We start from the raw sequence: 19,217 nt of genomic DNA, 5'->3' as shown, positions 1-19,217 counted from the left end.
ACCTTGATCTCCCCAACCCCATACTTAGGAAAAGTAAAAAAGAAATAAAATGGAACAGCGCTATGTACATTTCGACTTTCTAGTCGCTCATGATCCGAGGGGCACATAGACCCTGTGGTTCCACTTGTACTTTTTCCTCATTTCATACGATACTCAGCGTGTTTGCGAAAGCTGTAGGTTCAAATTTTTTATCTAAGTTTCAAGATTTGCTGCAAAATTTAGATTTCAAATTTTAGTAAAAGTTGAGGAACCTATTTGTTGAAGTTGTGAGATTATGAAAATGTCATTCCTTAAAAAATCTGTTACTATTGTTGCAAAATCTCAAAAGCTACCCAAACCCCGACTTCAGATATTTGAAAATTTCTTTCTTTTTTCAGATTTTCAGAATTTGTAAATTTTAAAAATTAGTTAGGTAGAATTTTTTACTAACGTTCCAAACTGATTTTTAGAATCTAAAATTTAAAAATTTATCAAAATAACTTTTCGCAAACACCATAGTGTGCCACACTTTTAACACGTTCATTATAACATCCACTTGACGCACCAAGAGCATATCCACTCATTACTCAAATCTTAACTCAAACTCAAATTTGAGTAAAAATCATCCGAAACCCCTCCTCCACTCCTTACCCAAGCCTTACAATCAAATTTGGTTAATACTCAAACTTTTATTCAATTTTTTTAAGGCAAATTTCACACCTTTAAATTTACAATATTGCCATTAATGATGTTTTTACTCAAATTTGTGTTTATTTGTGCTTGAGTTTGAGTTTACCCATTAGAACACACAATACCAAATCAAGTTTTTATCAAAAATTTTACTCAAATTTGGATAAAAATTCGAGTAAGAAGTGGAGATGGTCTAACTAGGAAACTCTAAATCCACAAAACTGATCAGCCCAACTTTTACTAATCTGAGAGATTTATAGATCACGTTTCTTCAAGACAAACCACAAAGTAGTCTAGTGGACAGAGAATAACTCTATTTTTCAACAGAAATATTAGCAAGAGATTGCAAACAAACAAAAAACTGAATAAATAACAAAAACATTAGCATTTAAATACAGCTAGGATATCCAGTACACACCCAAAACAACCCAAAAACAAAATCCAGGTCTTAAATAATACACAAGGCAGTTACTGCAGAGACTACCAACAAAGGAACCAGTAGTCCTTTAGTTGATCAAGAACAGAAAGAAAGAAAGTAAACAAAAGAAAAAGGAGCCAATTAGACAAGGATAAATAGTGCTCCCCATAGGTCTGACCTCTACGGCATTGAGAACTTTGCAGTTAGTGCTCCCCATAGGTCTGACCTCTACGGCATTGAGAGCTACACGGTTGTCGCAACGATAACTCTAGATGCTTGCTCGATATTTACTCCATAACTTAATATAAGACTGATCATTCATCTTTCTTTATCCCACCCAGCTTCCCATCCCTGCACCACTGACATCCATTAGAAATGAAAGAACAAAATGAAGGCCCCTCTTCGCTCTTCAGTAAACTACTCCTGTGCAGTCAACAAATCATTTTCTGAGAGCGAAATAAACACACACATTCAAAACATTATTACATGTGTTGTGGAAAAGTAAAACATACTTTCCAACAACCATTCAGGTTTTCTCAAGCATTATATGTATATTTCGACCGTAGCCAAGGTAACACAAATGCAAGGTTTTGAGTATATGTGGCGGCTGCACTAACAATGATGGTGGCAATGAAATGATTGCTAGGTCGCCGAGGTGTAACTGCCATAGAGAAACGGTGGAAAACACACAACTATGGTTTTTGTTTTTCCTTGCACAGCTCTAGGTAAATTTGCTGATAAGCGTGTCTTTAATTTCAAAATCGCATCTGATAAGGTTTTAAAGGTTTTTGCTGGTTTTTATTTAGATTTCAAAAATGAGCCAATTTATGTATTAAATGAAACTACTTGTGAGTCCCTCCCGAGACTCTTCCTTTTGCAGAGTGTATTTAATTTTCACACTTCAGTATTTCGTAGCCTGTACCGATGGAGACATTCCCCTTTTTTATGAAAAATTCATCAAGAAAGTTTTATACTGATAATCATGGAGTCATGCACGTAATTAATGCAGCGCACTTGACAAACTAACGTACAAGTACATCACTTTATATCCAAGCTTCTTTCACCAAATACACCCCAAAACCAATAAATCTATGACAATACTAAAGAAATCAAGTGAAAAGTAAGACAGAAAAAAGAAGAAAAGGGAACTATCTATCTAACCTCCATAGCAGGTCAAATCCTGTAGAACTTGAAGGACTGGACACTCAAAGCATCCTAGAACTATGAATTTCCATCAGTCATATGGGGTGTTTGTATGGTTTTCGATGCTAAAAAATTACAATGACAAAAAGTGGCCTTGGACGATTCTAGAACAGTTTCGTAAAAGGTGCTGTAAGAGGCTGTTACATTATGTAACTACTGAAACTGTTACATAGAGGTGCCACTCAATGACTTCGGCCGTCTAATAAAGCCAAGGCTTTGCCTTCAACTGGAAATACTCTGCCAGGGTGCAGCTTCAGGCTTCAAGCCAAGGACTTTCAGTAATTGAGTTAGAACTTTGGCTTTGGGAACTTCACATTACCATACTTACGAAAAAATCAACACTTAAAGCGATTATGCGTGCATTTCAAATCATTCTCTTCCACCCCAGAGGCATGAAACCACTTCTCCTTTTTTATTTATCCCTCAGGAACCAAAAAAATCCAATACTCTACGCTACACAAACTTATTGCATGCTACATACCTTCATTTCCATTCCAACTTTCCAACTGTTAAAACTCCAAACCAACAAGAGAGATGCAAAATAGCATGATACAAACGCAACTTACAACGAATTCAAAGTTTCTGCATGAATATAGGTAATCAAGGTGCTGGTACAAATTAAAAGAAAAAAAGCATAAATGACACCGTCCCCACCTATTCTTACAAACCATGATCAAAAAATAATTTGAAAGTCTCATCAAGTACTTGGTGCTGAGTGTCATTACCTCACCTTACAAACATATTACAGCGCACAGTGAAATGCAAAGGAGCAAGATACTTTGGGTTAAAGATGGAAGCAATATGGCATAGGAAGTAAACTCACAGCAAGAGGACAATCTGGGAGCCTAGAGGCTAATAAACAACATAAGTTAAGCTGTGGTCCAATGTTGGGCCACAGAGATGTTTGGAAACTTGGAGCTTTAAACTTGGTGCAATCCCCCAAAGATCGTTGAGGGTGAGAAAGCATAACTCCTTTCCACCCAAATGAAGAGAAAATCTGATTGGTAGATGGAAGAAACAGCGAAGGACTAAAGTGGCTTTCCAAGATGGTTAAATCGAAGACAAAAAAATATGCACTATCATTTTTCTTTTTATAGGTACTAAAAGCATGAAGAAGGGGGGAAGAGGGCTTGTTTCATAAAGTTTGACACAATAATAAACGAAAAAGTGAAACTCAACTCCTGCATCATTTCCTTTTGGCAATTTCTTGCACCACATCTGGCATGGAGTTCGGGTTTGCCAAATTTGTCATGTCATCATGAATGTTTAGGATCCCAATGCTTTTGATCCGATGGTAGACCAATATTAGTTGAGCCAAAATGGCTTTGCAACAACGGAGGAGCATCGCCATTAGCACTATTGGGAGAAAATTTGTAAAATATTAACAAAATAATACCATAGCAATCTAAAAAAATAACTTTCACTTAAAATTTTTGGCTCCAACCATGAATATTGAGTAATTGATGCTCTAATATGGCACACTAATAATAGTTGATAAAATGGATCACCCACAATAGATGGAGCCAAAAAAATTTAAGCCAATGTTATTTTTTTAGCCTGCCACAATGTTATTTTTTATTTGGTCAAATATATCTCTTGCAACCGTTAGATAAAACATCCTCTCTTCCAGTCGTTGGATCACTCCCACATAATTACAACCCTCGGATCATTCATTAAATCCCCACCATTAGATCGTGTTGGAAGTGCCTGGACTCTGGATCACTTCCTTTTTTAACAACACTCTAATCACCTTGGAAACAGCAACAACCCCCCCCCAAATCACTGTGATAATTTTCAGGTATTTGTTTCTCCCCTTCTCTCTCTTACATTTTGATTGTCTACAAATTTTGAACAAATGCAAGCCCTCTACAAACCTGGAACTTCGTATGAATTGCAATTTAGGATTCTTTTTTGTGTTGGAAAAATGTGTTCTTGATATCTAGGGATATGTATTCTTTTGAGATTTTTATATCAGTTGATGTTTCTGGTTTGGTGGTTGAAAGTAAAATAGGGAAAACCAGATGTAGCAAGTAAGGCTGAGAAAATGGCCTTCAATTGGAGTGCAAGATGAAACCTCTTTCCATCTATGATCAATTTAAAATCCACTGCAGGCTGCAAGCCAAGCAATGGCCTTCATCTAATTGAGTTTTGTACTTCGCTTTTGGGTGCAGGTGCTTCACACTACCATGCTTCCGACCTTAGGACGTTATCATCTAAGTATCACCACTAAATGTTTATGAGTCCAAATATAAGTATCACCACCAATGTCTAAGTATCATCCACGTATCGCCACTAAGTATCACCTTTTCTTCTCGATAAGCACAGGTAAATATACATTAATAATGGAAAGAATAGGGATAGAATCAAGGCGATGCTACCCAAAACAATGAGACATGACAAAAAGGAAGGCCACTACTACACAAAGCCCACCACTACCTATATGGACAAAGAATCTACAAAATCTGTAAAAAAGTCCAGGCTTGAAGAAACTCTTCCCAAAATCTAGCTATACAAAATGAACAAAAAATGAATTTTGAGCCTAACAACAGACTTCTCAAAGCCTTGGAAAGATCTTTTATTCCTCTCCAGCCAAAGCATCCACATCAAGCACAAAGGCGCAAGCAACCAGGCTCTCCGCCGATCTCTACAAGCCCGATGCCATCTACAACTCCCCAGCATGCCCCACACATCTCCCTGCTGCACCCAAGACACCCCAAAGGAGTGAAGACCAAACACCTCAATTCCCAAGCCAAGCAACAGTGGAGAAGGTGAGAAATCAATTTGGCATCCCGCTTGCACATGCAGCACCAATTAGCCACGATCATCCGTTTTTTGATCAAGTTGTCTAAGGTGAGGATCCTCCCATGGGCCGCTGCCCAAACAAAGAAAGCCACCTTCGACGGCCAAAAACTCGTCAAACTCAGAGGGCGAGACTAAGCAAAATGTTCTAGACCATCCCCTCCCCCTATCAGAACAACAAATCCGCTACCAAGGCCTCCTTATCCCCTGCCAAAATAAAAATAGATGGAAAGGCATTCGCTAAAACCATCTCCCCACACCAAAGGTGCCTCCAAAATTTCACATTATTCCCCCTCCCGACTTTAAACCTGACAGACTTGTAAAAATCTATGTGCCCTATCATCACTAAGTATCATCCAAGTACTAATCAGTATCACCTAAGATCACCACTAAATGTCTAAGTATCATCTAAGGACGTAACCATCTAAGAATCAGTGTTCTAAAACTCACTACTCAGTACTCGCTTGGCCAGGCACCTTGGATTGAGTACTCGGCGTTAGTCGGCAAGTAATGCCCACCGAGTAGGGATTAGTCCCCTCGGCCAAGCACCTTGGAGCGAGTACTCGGCGAGGAATATCTTGTTTGAGAACGCTGCTAAGAATCACCACCAAAAGGACGGTAGTATCTACGTATTACCACTGAAGGAAGTTATCATCTAACTTCCACACTAAGAGAGAATAAATGTTTCTTAGCAACAATAATACAAGTAGGATGGATTACAAAGTATGACCAATCAATTTAGAAACTTATTTTGTTGGAAGCTTGCAAGTCCAAAATGGGATAGGATGTCAATTCATGGGTGTCCATCTCAATACCTAACCAGCAATAGTATGAGTATCATCTACGTATGGGTGTTTCCACTAACCAAAAAAAACACTAAAAACTAAACACATTTTACCCTTTCGTTTCCACTAACAAAAAAGTTGTCAACAAAAACTTCTTTTGCTACAGTAACTCTACTCACAAACCCATCAATAACTTATTCACTATCGGAAACACCTAACAACTTCTCAACCACAAATAAAAATCTACAAATTTTTCACTACCACTACCGGGAACAAGTAGCACCACTAAGAATCGTCTAAGATCACCACTAAATGTCCAAGTGTCACCGCCAAGTATCGTCAAAGGACATTATCATTTAAGTATCACCACCAAAGGGCGGTATCATCTAAGTATCAACGCCAAGTATCATCAAAGGACATTATCATTTAACTATCACCACCAAAGGGCACTGTCATCTAAGTATCACCACTAAAGGTCGTTATCATCTACGTTCCACACAAAGAGAGATTAAATGTTTCTTACCAACAATAACAAAATTAGGACGGATCAGAAAGTATGACCAATCAAGTTAGAATTCAAAAGTCCGATGTGCAGGACTTACCTTTACTAACCTATACTAGGGAAATGAAAATGCATAGTGAGGACGGAAAATTTGGAGGAAACAAGGAGTAACTACCAAATAGTTCATGGCTTCCATAATTAAAAACGCATAAAGACAGCACCAACTAAATCCAGATTCTCGCGATAACAATCCAAACAAGCAAGAGAGGAGAGGGTGTGAACTTACAGGACAAAGCCATAGCTACAGTCAACGTCCAGTGGGTGACCGATAATAAAAGTTTCACGGCATATAATGGAAGCCTTGAAGCCACCTTGGTGGGAAACTTGAAACTTGGAGCAGCGAACTTTGGTGCAGTCTCCCGGGAGATCTTTGAGGGTGAGAAAACAGAAGTGCGATCCCCCCAAATGAAGCAAAGCCGGTTCAGGGAGGAGAATATCTGCTCGGTACTTTGTCATCCGGTAACCCCTAACGGTCACCCAAACAAACTCCTCGGTCTTCATATTAAAGGTGTGTAAAGATCCCTTAGATGTCCAATACAGGAAGTTGCCATCAGCAGTTAAATTGCGACTAAAATGGAGCGAAAGCTTGGGGCAGAATTCTTCCCAAGTTTGGCTGTTGACATGGTAAATATACTGGCAGCAACCCAACAGGATCTTCTTTTCTTCTTTAGGACCACCGTAAACGACAGGGGTATAGCATAAATCACGCTCGTAAAAACCAGCGCCCTTGGGAGGTGGAGGTAGAGGCTCCCACTCGTTTTTGTTAAGGTCAAGAACCTCAGCCCACAGGCGTAGAGCCTTTTTTTTGTCGTTATTTATATTTTTATAATCAATGCCCCCAAAAACGTAGATCTTACCTTCAACAGCCACTGCTTTACCCTGGTACCTTTCGGTGAGCATATCAGGGCCTTGAATCCATCCCTTCCGCGGATGATTAGTGTCGAAATAGAAGACCTTTTTAGAGAATAACAATCGCTCTTCATCCTGCGCGTCCTCAGAGGCACCACCAAAGACGTAGACAGCCGTGCCGCCGACGGCGACAGCCATGGAACAGTCCGGAGTCAGTCCCGGCTTGTTGGACGGAGGAGGAGTGAGCAGCCGCATCCCGACAAGCTCAGGCGGCTTCTCTCCCCACACCTCCCCTTGGAAAGCGAAGATCTCGACGCAGCACCGTCGGCAGAAGTTTCTCTTGCTCTGGCTCTTATCGTCTAAGTTGAAGGAGTACACCACCGGGCCACCGTCGCTTCTAGAAGGCACGTACCCGAGAAGGCAGGGACGTTTCTCGAGCTCCGACGATGACTCCTCCTGCAATTCGGAGTTCGGCCTAGATGTTCTACATCTTTTCCCAAAACCCACTAACCCTTCCTTACCGCCGGACCTAGACCTTTTCCCCATTACGACTAAGCCCCCAACACTTCTTCTTTCACTCCCGCGATCCTGATTTTAGGGCTTCGTTGGGTTTTCCCGCAAGAATTTTCTTCATACATACTAGTATACTACTGCTACTAGTCTACTACTACCTTGTATAGATTCATACGTCTGCAAACGGACGGACGGGCGGGTTCGGATTAAAACGAGTTGAAAACGAGTCTAGACGGGTCAAATATGGGTCGAACCACACCCATAAAACAACATAGTGGTATCTGCTAGAACTTTCTTCAGAAACTTTTCAGGCCATGTTCGATTGCTCCAAATTCATGAGAAATACAAATGCATCATCGAAGTGGTTACATACCTTGTTCGTCGGAAAAAAGTGGTTACATACATCCGGGTCTTCGGCTCTTCGCCACTCTTAAACATAAATCACATTTCAGAATTTGAGTTTCTCAAAACTGTCTGCACTCAAAAGCCGAAAGCAAAGAACTCTCTCTCTCGCTCTCTCTCTCTCTCTTTAAGTCTCTCTCAACTCCATTTTCAATTACATATGAGAACTATGAAATTGTTGAATTTAATTAATGAGCGTTGTAGTTTGTCCCAGCTTCATTATCTGACCAAGAGAGGACCAAAAAACCAAAAAAAAAAAAAAAAACTTATATCCCAAGTTGATTTGATCCATCACTCACCCACTTTAAAAGGGCCGTTAATTTTGTCATTTTCTTTTTTTGTTAACGTTAACTTCCCTACAAGTCTATTTTTTGTGCAAAATACACTTACAGGGGAGTAGCATTAAAAAAAAAAAAAGTAACAAAATTATTTCCCTTTAAAAAATGGATTTATAAAGAACTGCCCAATTACAACCCATAGTCGAGAATATGGGTATGGGTGCGAGTACATGGGATATGGAGAAAAAAAATTGTAAAAGAAACCATTGATAATCTATTAATCCTTTCAATTGGTGCAAAAAAAACGAAATGTTAGGCGAAATTTCCGTGATCGAATTTTCACAAAATCAGGCGCTAGCAATTTTTTGTGCTCAAAGATTTCCTTCTACTTTCGTGATTTTCCCGTAAATCACAGTGCATGTATATGCAGATGTTAAACAAAAACAAAGATGTACAAAAAAAAATGTTTACAGAAGGATGAGTGTGCCCATATCACACAGAGCTTCCAAGTGCTTAAAGATGTTGAAATTGGATTTGCCTCTCATGCTCCAATCATATTTCGAAATTGGTGGTCGCGGATCAGCATCCTACTCACGCGGATCGAACCGTGGCACTTGGGACCTGCTACACTTTAATATAAAGAAATAGAGTTGCGCATTTACTACTACCTGCTGGTTTTGATAAGATGGTACTGAGATGAAAAATACGACAGAAAAGAAGACACAATCTAGTAGTATAACTTGTCTCTATCATTATAAGTTGAAGTACAGACTCACGGTTACAAAAGATAATGCACCAAACTGATATCATGGTCAAGTTTTCCCATTGAACATACCTGAGCATAGAGAAGCTTCATCAATACTGACTCGTCTTTAGTGTTGTCAAAAACAATCACCGGGTAACCTTCCCATGGATGCGTCCCTGCGAAACCACCACACTCACTATCTCTACTAACTAAATACTTCATGATCAAAATGAGTATTGATAAACTCTCTCTATTTCAAGATTACGATGTCCAACAACTGCTCGATATGCTTGCGCATGGTATTGGTCTACGTTCTCTTATAAAATAAAAAAACCTCTCTATTTCTGAACTCTGCCAACACAATAAAAGGATGAGCTAGAGGTTTTAAGAAGAATGAATCGCAAGCGATTAAGAAAGCATGATTTTAGTTTTTCTTTTTACTTTGGCAAACTTATTTTTAAACGGTATCCTTCACCTTTCTCATACTACCTGATTGTCCATGCGAACTTAACAACACAAAAGAGGACACCAAATATTCCGTTCTGGGAAAAAGATAACACGAGGAAAATCAATATAACGAAAACCAAAGAGTTGGAATTAAAGGTGATGCATGTGTTGTGATGATTGTGTGTTCCACTAACTACAATAAGTATATTTTTTGAATTAAAGATGATATATTGTAAGAAAATGACATATTTCGTAAAACGAAAAATAAGTACCTAGTAAAAAATAAGAACCTTAGCGGAATGAGGTCGTGTGGTCTTCTTAATTAGTGCCAACGTCTATTTGATGAGCAAAGAGTTGGTTGATTTTGTTTGAGAAATTTAAAATTTGGCTAATTATGAAAAGTAAGTAAATTGGTTCAATTAATTCAAGGGAGAAAGTTCTAGAATTTCGAATCCACCCTACCCGCTTAACGACTTTGAATGAATTAAAGGGACTTTATTTGAATTGTGGGAGTTTTTTTTTTTTTTTTTTGTTATCTATAGATAGAAGAAATCATTATGGATAGAATTTGTAGTGCGGAAGATTTTGTAAAATTATATTTTAATGCATCGGTGTGTGGATTTAGGCCTCAAGTTGTTAGAGGGAATTAAAAGTTTTGGAGTTGGTCTTGACTATTGCTATATATTGGGATATTGTACTATGGGCTTCTCTTTTTGAATGCTATAGTTTTCACGACCATACTGAAGTTTAATAATGGATAAGGGTGTCCATGTCTATATGATGATCAACCATAACTTTATCTCGTGGTAAGCGGACTCAGATTTGTGGTTGAAATTTGGTAAATGTTTATTCTTTTATTAGCATTATTGGTATATCATTTACATCATTATATATGAAATTTAAAGTACAGATTCAGGACATCATATCCTCGTATCCATAGAATTTACAAGACAATCAAGCTCTAACTCAACCAATAAAAGAAACAAAGTGTTGAAATATGTATGCATAATAATTTGAGGAAAATTATATGTATTACATTTATATATTTATTTTGATGAATGTTGGAAAAAATGATATTATCTATTTTGAAGATGTTTCGGTAAATGCTAATCTTTCGAAAAGTCTTTTTCGGACTAAATGTTCTAGGCCTTGAAACATTGCATAAAATCTCTTGAATTCAAAGTTCAAATCTTGCAAAGAGTTAATGAACTCAATACATGCTTTAACAGATTTATTGAGATGAAATTTGAGCCACAGGTTGATGAACCGGCTGACAAGCCGACTGTTTGAACAGAAGGGTGTGACACCTGGAGACCATCGGATGACCCACCGGACGATCGGTTAGAGTAATTTCTGTTGATCAATAAAGTTCCAACGGCTATATTTTCCTCTGCTCATCTCTCCAACGGCTCCATCACTTTACAAACGGCTAGTAGGAGATTGGATGGTTATACAAGGGTTCAAGAACTCATTGATGAGTTGGGAATTAAAGCTACACCATTCCATATCACTCAAAGTGCAAATTCTCCAAATATCAAGCCAACACTTTCATATCTATCTAGGGAGAGATTTTGTATAAGTTGAGAGCTTCCACTTTCATATCTACCTTGTGAGGTTAGTGTTATTTGAGAGTTTCAAATTTCTCCACATACCTGTAATTCCTAAGTGAGTGTTTGAGTCAAACACTGGAAAGCTTAGAAGATCAAATTCGGATTTGAATTTGGGTATTATTGTTTTTGAGAGGTTTTCGAAGAAAACTCTTGCGGTTGCACTAGCTCATTGGAAAAGTTAGGGGATAAGGTCGTTGTAAGCACCCGCAAGTTTTACTGCTTGTAATCTTTTCGAAAATTAGAGGAACCTTTAAGTAGTTGCTTGAGGAGAAGTGGATTAGGCCGGACCGTAGTCAAATCCGGACCAAACCACTATAATCGGGTTCTATCTCTCTAACTCTCTTTCTTTTATTTGCTCATATTGTTTTGATTAAAAGATTGTTAGAGATAATCTTTATTGACATTTTTATTTTGCAACCCTATTTCCCCCCTTCTAGGTTGCCATTTTGGGTAACACAAAGAAACAAAGAAAGAAAAGAAAACCCTTTTTTTAGAAAAAATCACACACGTAGGTGGAGAGATTTGAACTCACTAACATCCTATTGAGGTATAAGATTCTTGACCGACTGAGCTAACCTTGGGTCCCGTTCTACTAATGTTCTTATTTTGTAAGTATTTTATTCCACTTTATGAAATATGTCATTATCTTACAATACATCACCTTAGGCTCAGTTTGAATGCTCGTAATCTTTTGTAGGAATAAGAATTTGATTATCAAGAATCAAATTCCTTGTAATTTGATACTCGGAGTAATTATATTCTAACATTTGGATTAATTAAGTAATCTTCCCTAGGCTTCTTTTATTTTATTAGAAATATCCTACGTCAAATGTTTCTTTTTTATATTGATCGAGCCAGGAATTCAAATTCCCATGGGGTGGGACTCATGGGAGGGATCATATTCCTCCTATATTCAAGAATGTGATTCTTCCTGGATTGGGAGGTCAATAATCTCATTCTCATTCGCACTCTTAACAAACATAGGAATGTTAAAATTCCGAAATCACATTCTCATTCCCTCTTAAAATACCTGCCATCCAAACACAACCTTAATTTGAAAAAATAAAACCCTTATTTTAGTTAGTGAAACACACCTAATACTGAAAGAATATGACGATAGACAATAGAATAAAATTAATAAACTAATTGACTATGACTAAGAGCCCGTTCCAGAAACACAATAAGAACTTATTTTTTGTGTAATAAGAAGGCTTGTTCTGAAAAATAAGGAGGCTGGTACTTATTTTGAAAGAATTTATATGGGTACCGACCGGCCGGGGAGGGAAATCGTATCGGCGGCCGCGCCGGGCCGTCTCCGGCCACCGGATGGCTGATCCAAGCCGTCCAAAATTCTAAAAAAAAAACGAGGGGGCTCACGCGGGAATCAACAGCATCCGAGGTGTGTAAGGTGCTTGATCCGATCACCCATTTTCTGTGTAGGGTGCTTGATCATATATACACGGAAAAGGGGTGCTCGGATCAAGTACCCTATACACCTCGGATGCCGTTGATTCCCGTGTTAGCCCCTGGCGCGGCCTCCGGTACGATTTCCCTCCGCCGGCGTCATTATCATAGCAACAGTCTTATTTTTTGAATAAGGCAACTTCAAGCTCAAAAATCATGTGTTTACGCAAATAATTTTCCTACCACTATAGATCTTGTTTGATAAATCTCATTGAGATCTTTAATACGGTGCAAAAAAAATTGAATTTTTTTTTCATTTACATTATTTTTGAGTTTGAAAATGTGAAAGAAACTTTTTATTTGAGTTTTGTGGAATGACCCTTCTTATTTTTTAATAAGAAGTGGCAAAATAAGTACTTATTTTTTAGAGAAATGCTACACTTACAATATTTTTCTACAACATGGTGACGTGGCCAGGGGACCCACTCACTTTATCCAGCCAAAAAACAAAAAAATGAGTGGATCCCCTGGCTACGTCACCATGTTTTAAACATGTTGTAGAAAAATGTTGTAAGTGTAACATTTCTGTATTTTTTAAGAAGATTTCCGGAATGAAGCATAAGCCTATTTGTTTTGTACTCCTATCTAAATAAAGTGAAATTATACGCACGAATATATACACGTTAATTGTTAATGTAAATTCACAAATCAAATTCTTTAACTCGGTTTTGAATTTTTAAAATCGGAACCAAATCACACTATTAAAAGAATGAATCGAATCATTCAGTTTAGATTAATTTGAACTAAATTCGCGATTTGACTGTTTTTATCCCCCCCTAATAGAGATCCACTTATATTTGATCCTAAAAATCTCGACGGTTCGCGATGTACTATTTTCAATGGAGCAAATCAATCGTCCGTGCCGCTTCCAGATGACGCTTCTGCTACACTACCTAGCTGTTTCAGAGGTAAATAAAGTATAACTTACATCACTAATTTTTATTGTTTTTAAATTTTATTCTCATCATAATACTAAACAGCCCTTGCCCTTGTCTTTTTCGGTTTATTTTTTATTTTACAAAAGTGCTAAATTGTATTGATACACCTAACGCCATTTACAATACAGAATTCATTACAAATATTTTGGACAAAGCCAAACTAATCGTTAATGATACAAAACGAGAAAAGAACAAGACGGATGATGTCTTCCACCCTAACGAAAAAAACAAGACGGCTAGAATTTTTGTAAGAGAATGAGAGATAGAGAAAGACGACAAGCCTTTTAACAACCCTTGTCAATACAGATTCGTAGCAATTGCCAAAGGAAAGCTGCTGAAAATCAGTTGAGATTTGAAATCGATATTATGGTCCGTTTGGATTTCTAATCACCCTATTGTTCCAGTAAGTAGTCTTTTTAGGTGCGTCGTGATAAAGCTTCTAAGGGGTTGTTCAACTTTATATAAAAGTTAGCGTTTTGTCTTTATTCAATTTTTTTTGTGTATGTTAGTTTTGCGCCAAATTTTTGTAACTTATTGATTCGTCTCGCTGAGATGAATCGAAAAAGTTAATAATTTTTACTTTTACCCAAATATTTTGAAAAATAACCACTTTTACGTAAACCCAAAATTCATATATTCATATAATTTTTTTATTTTTATCCAACTATTTTGGATTTATATGCAGATATTGATATCCATATATGCATATAAACCCAAAATTCCCCTTCTTTCAAATAAACCCTAACCCACACACTTACCCAAAAAAAATAAAAACACACCTAACCCAGGTAACCCCATCGGCCATCGCCATTGCCGTAGCTCAGCATCCAACAGCCTTTATCCCTCCGTTCTCCAACAACTGCCCCACCCCCCAGTTCAACATGCAATCAGCTTTATTGATCCCTTAGGCTCCGTTCAGTTGTCAGAAAAGTACAAAAAATGATGGGAAAATCAATTTTTTCATAACTTTTGCAGTGTTTAGTTGCCAAGAAAGTAGTGGGAAACATGTTTTCAAGTTTTTTTGCAAGATTTACTTTCTTGCAAAAGTGATCCGGCCAAAAGCATAGGATTTTGCAGGAAAGTTTTCTCCATTATCGAGGCAAAATAATTGGCGGGTAAGAGAAAAAGCAAATGACTCAAATACCAAAAAAATACGAATTAGATTATTAAAAAGACACTTTGAGATTTACGTGAGTAACAACAATTTCGACTACTGTGGTGCTTTCTGAGATAATTATTGTGGAAAAAATTAGTAATTGATTTTTTTTAGAAGTATTTATTTATCTATTAGTCTTCAGTTTTGTTTTGTACTTACTAATCATCAATTTATCAATAAGTTTTTGTATTGGCAACTAATCAAGCATAGTTGTTTAAAATTTGTTTATTTAGTTATCATCTACTTATTTTTTAAACTTCATGTTAAGGCTTTGCATTAGATAAAATAGTACATTTTTCGGTATGTGTTAGCTCTCAAAGTTACTTTTAGCCATGAGAAATAAAAAAGTTTCTCATAAGTGTCTTTTCTCAACAAATGAACCACTAAACTTAAGTTTTCCTGCAAAATTTTTTTGTCAAATGAACACTCACAGGAAAATAGATTTCTTTTTCTGTTACTTGACTTTTTCTGAGAATAACTTTCTTGTACAACATTTCTGACAACTGAACGGAGCCTTAAAGAATCTTCATTGCTTATTCAAATTTTTTATCTAAATTTGAGTAAAAACTTCATTTGGTATGAAGGCTTCCAATTATGAACTCATACTTTTATCCAAATCCCATCCATTCACCACCATCACCGCCGCTATCACCGCCAAAATCTTAGTTGCCACTATCACTACCCATTACCTATACCTTTTTTATTTATTGTAGGACCTCGCTTTCTATCAACCTTTTCTTTCTAACACTTTTCAAACCCAATAAAACCCTAACCACCAACATCGAGAAGCTACATTCTCGCCGGTAACAAATGACGATGGCGGCGGCGGAAGAGCCTCCATCACCACGGTTGGATCCATTGAGCTCCGAGCTCTGAAGGTGCAGAAGGAATGAGAGAGACCTGAGGTGCTCGGAGCTTGATGGTAATAGCTTTGGTGATAGAGGCTTCTCCGCAGCCGTCGTCGTCATCTGTTATCAACAAGAGTGTGGCTTCTCGATGTTGGGGCTAGGGTTTTATTGGGTTTGAAAAGCATTGAAAAGAAAAGGTTGATAGAAAGTAAGGCCCAGCAATAAATAAAAAGGGTATAGATATTGGGCGGTCATAGTGGCGACTAAGATTTGGCGGTGGCAGCGACGGTAATGTGTTGAGTGGATGGAATTTGAGTGAAACATGGGTTCATGATTGGAAGCTTTCATACAAAATGAAGCTTTTACCTAAAATTTTACTCAAATTCAGGTAAAAATTTAAATAAGGAGTGAAGATGCTTACATCGATATGATTTAAAACAACCCAAAAAGTGCACTTCTTCCGAAACCCTAACTCCAACCCTACACCCATTGGCCCAACAGTGGCAACCACTGCAGCTCATCCGCAGCTCATTCTCCCTCCAATATGCATCAATGGGGGAATTCGAAGTAGGTACAAATTCTCCCAATTAATATTAGGTGAGCAAATATTTGTGTAATAGTTTATACAAATGCAACACTCACCAATGCACACATTTTCTTTTTATAGTCATTCACCTTCTCAATGAACGGCTAGGATTATTTTCATCTAACATCCCACATTCTTATTTTAGAATCCTTCTAAAAAATATATTTCCTTCTTCACATCTCGAAAATGTTTCAGAACTCTCCACGTAAGTCTAGCATATGATAGAGTTTTTTTCAATCTTGTAGAACATTCAGAAAAAAAATGTACAGTAGTCCATTCTCAAGTATTTTATCGAATAACGTAGTCTTGCAATAAAAAGTTAGATAGTTTGATTAAACACTTAGAAATGTCAAATTGAGTTGCATATTTTTAATAAACAATTAAAAGGTTAAAATGTTAAAAAATAGCTTTGACTATTGAAGTGGGACCTAGTATGGATTCTAAATAAAATAGATAATGTTCACCCTATTTCCAGTTATTGACAAAATTCCTTGATATGCACCTAATTGTGTTAGCTAGTTGACTTAACTGTATAAAAGCAATATTGCTTGATTAAAATAAAACTTAAACTACCAATTGAAAAAAAATATTAAAATTGAAACAAAAACAAATTTGCAGTGGGGCCCGTGCCCCTAGTGAACCTGGAGTGGCTCCGCCATTGCCTCCGTCAAGTGATCCTAGCCTCCAACAGCCGTTATCCCCCCATGCTACCACTGCCCCACCACCAGTTCAACACGCATTCACTAGTTCAACTCGGCCCACCACCAGCACAAGCCAAAATGATCGTTCTTAAACCCTAACCCCAACACTATAGCTTGTTGCAACTCCTTTCCACATTTTCACTCTCGTCGAGTGTATCCCAGCCTCCACCGGCCCTTATCCGGCCATTCTAGCCCACCCCACCCTCAACCCAACCTCCCAAATTCTTCCACACTTCAATCCACACTCCCTTGCCATGGAACCCGTCGTTGAAAAGAAAAAAGAAGAGAAAATAATCTAAGAGCTCTGACACCCTCCCCTCCTTACCCGCTGGCACCTCCTCCTCATTCCCCATCAAACTACTGTGCTCGTACACCAGTGACAAGATCGAGGAGTGTGCGATGCCAAAGAAGGACGGGTATTGTTCCATGTCCAACACTCCGAGGGCCAGCCTCAACAAGGATGTCACATTTCTCTTCTTTGATGATTTCAATAGTCTTCTTGACTTGAGGTACGGTTTGAATGGTTTGGATCACCCAAACATTCCCAAAGTACGCGCGACCCTTGATGATTGGATTGCCCTAGTTCCCGTGAAAAATGGCTTCACGAAGCTGAAAGGTGGGGGATGTGGACGGTGGATTCAACCGAGAGCCAATATACGGAATTTGAACTTAGAATCATCCTTATGTTTTGCTCTAATCAAGTTCAACACAATGCACTCACATAATGTATCACGGCCAATCCATGAACACAATTCTAACGTCCAGCCAATCACATTGCACCACCTTGGCAGAATAGAAAAGAAACTTCTGCAAAAGAGAAATGATTTTGCTACTCCATTTTTTGTTAACGCCATTCTCATGCAAATGTATTTTTAGTGCAAAAATACGTTTGCAGGAGAGTGACGTTAAAAAAAAAAAGAGTAACAAAATCAGCAGCCCTTAAAAAAATGCTGAGCATTAAATACAGGTCAGCCTGTTTGAAAACTTCTATAAATAGAGCACCGAAATTCCAAATCCAATTTAGCCATGGTTAAGCTTCGTAAATGGGTCCTAATCATTTAGAGTTGTGCTATGTGCACAGACTGCTGTGCACAGCAGCCGTTTTTTCCCGCCTCGGGTCGCACAAAGATGATCGGAGCCGCTCACTTTGTTCAAAATATATCGTTTAAGGTCTCTGTAAAAAATGAGCTTCGTTCGATATCGTTTGAGGCATTAACAAAACACCCAAAATCACTTCAGAATTTAGGCTTAAATTCTGAAGTGATTTTGGGTGTTTTGTTAATGCCTCAAACGATTAAATTCTGAAGTGATTTTGGGTGTTTTGTTAATGCCTCAAATGATATCGAACGAAGCTCATTTTTTACAGAGACCTTAAACGATATATTTTGAACAAAATGAGCGGCTCCGATCATCTTTGTGCGACCCGAGGCGGGAAAAAACGGCTGCTGTGCACAGCAGCCTAAATTCTGAAGTGATTTTGGGTGTTTTGTTAATGCCTCAAACGATATCGAACGAAGCTCATATTTTACAGAGACCTTAAACGATATATTTTGAACAAAATGAGCGGCTCCGATCATCTTTGTGCGACCCGAGGCGGGAAAAAACGGCTGCTGTGCGCAGCTGCTGTGCACAGCAATCTGTGCACGAATCATTTCTGAATCATTTAACTCCATCCAAGTTCTACATTGACTGCAGAAAAAAATGTTTCAGTTGGCTATTCATCTTACCACAAACAAATTATTCATCTCCTACAGAATATATCAATCAATTTCTCAAAACCCGAGTGATTAATTTCGATGAACTTCTTCTGAAGCAGAAGATGATTTGGAATACTTTTATCCATTTTGAAGTTTTCTCATGTAGAAAAGTAGTTGATGGCAATTTCATGAGCCAGTGATAATATTAATTTTGGGGACTAATTCTAATTTCATTAGACAGTGATAATATTAATTGTTTGAGTTTTTTTTGGACATTCTTCTCCATCTTCTCGTATTTTTTAAATTAATATTCCCCTCGATGAGAGAAATTTTTAAAAAAAATATAAAAATATGTACATATATTGAAAAAAGTTCATATAAAATTTATACGACACCGATGTTTGAATTTTTTAAAATTTTTGAAATTTAAAATTTAAAGTTCATATAAAATGATAGTACTATTTTTAAATTTATGATTATAATTTTTTACTTTTAAATTCCTCACATCAATGTGACTTTTAAACCCACGACAGAGGTTAAAAAAAAT

The 19,217-nt window shown here is 37.6% G+C and overlaps 1 protein-coding gene across 6 annotated transcripts; it reads right to left on the bottom strand.

Moving 5' to 3' along the window:
• Window positions 1-1,012: 1,012 nt before the first annotated feature.
• On the bottom strand, window positions 1,013-8,371 carry LOC131316751 (uncharacterized). Of its 6 annotated transcripts, XR_009197261.1 has the most exons (3): window positions 6,663-8,356; window positions 3,114-4,987; window positions 2,589-3,020 (listed from the first exon to the last, which is right to left on the bottom strand). XR_009197261.1 is itself a non-coding variant. In XM_058346186.1 (2 exons), the coding sequence occupies exons 1-2, from the start codon at window positions 7,829-7,831 to the stop codon at window positions 1,402-1,404; spliced, it is 1,206 nt and encodes a 401-aa protein (XP_058202169.1). In that variant the 5' UTR covers window positions 7,832-8,371; the 3' UTR covers window positions 1,013-1,401. The 6 variants fall into 6 exon arrangements, 5 of the variants coding, with proteins under 5 accessions (XP_058202169.1, XP_058202166.1, XP_058202167.1 ...); XM_058346186.1 differs by lacking the exons at window positions 2,589-3,020; window positions 3,114-4,987 and adding an exon at window positions 1,013-1,438 and having other exon boundaries at window positions 6,663-8,371; XM_058346183.1 differs by lacking the exons at window positions 2,589-3,020; window positions 3,114-4,987 and adding an exon at window positions 1,013-1,507.
• Window positions 8,372-19,217: the final 10,846 nt, after the last annotated feature.

This window comes from Rhododendron vialii, chromosome 2a (genome assembly GCF_030253575.1).
Source record: "Rhododendron vialii isolate Sample 1 chromosome 2a, ASM3025357v1".
NCBI lineage: Eukaryota > Viridiplantae > Streptophyta > Magnoliopsida > Ericales > Ericaceae > Rhododendron > Rhododendron vialii.
Note: the sequence above shows the minus strand (reverse complement) of the source record. Positions and strands in the feature narration are given on the sequence as shown.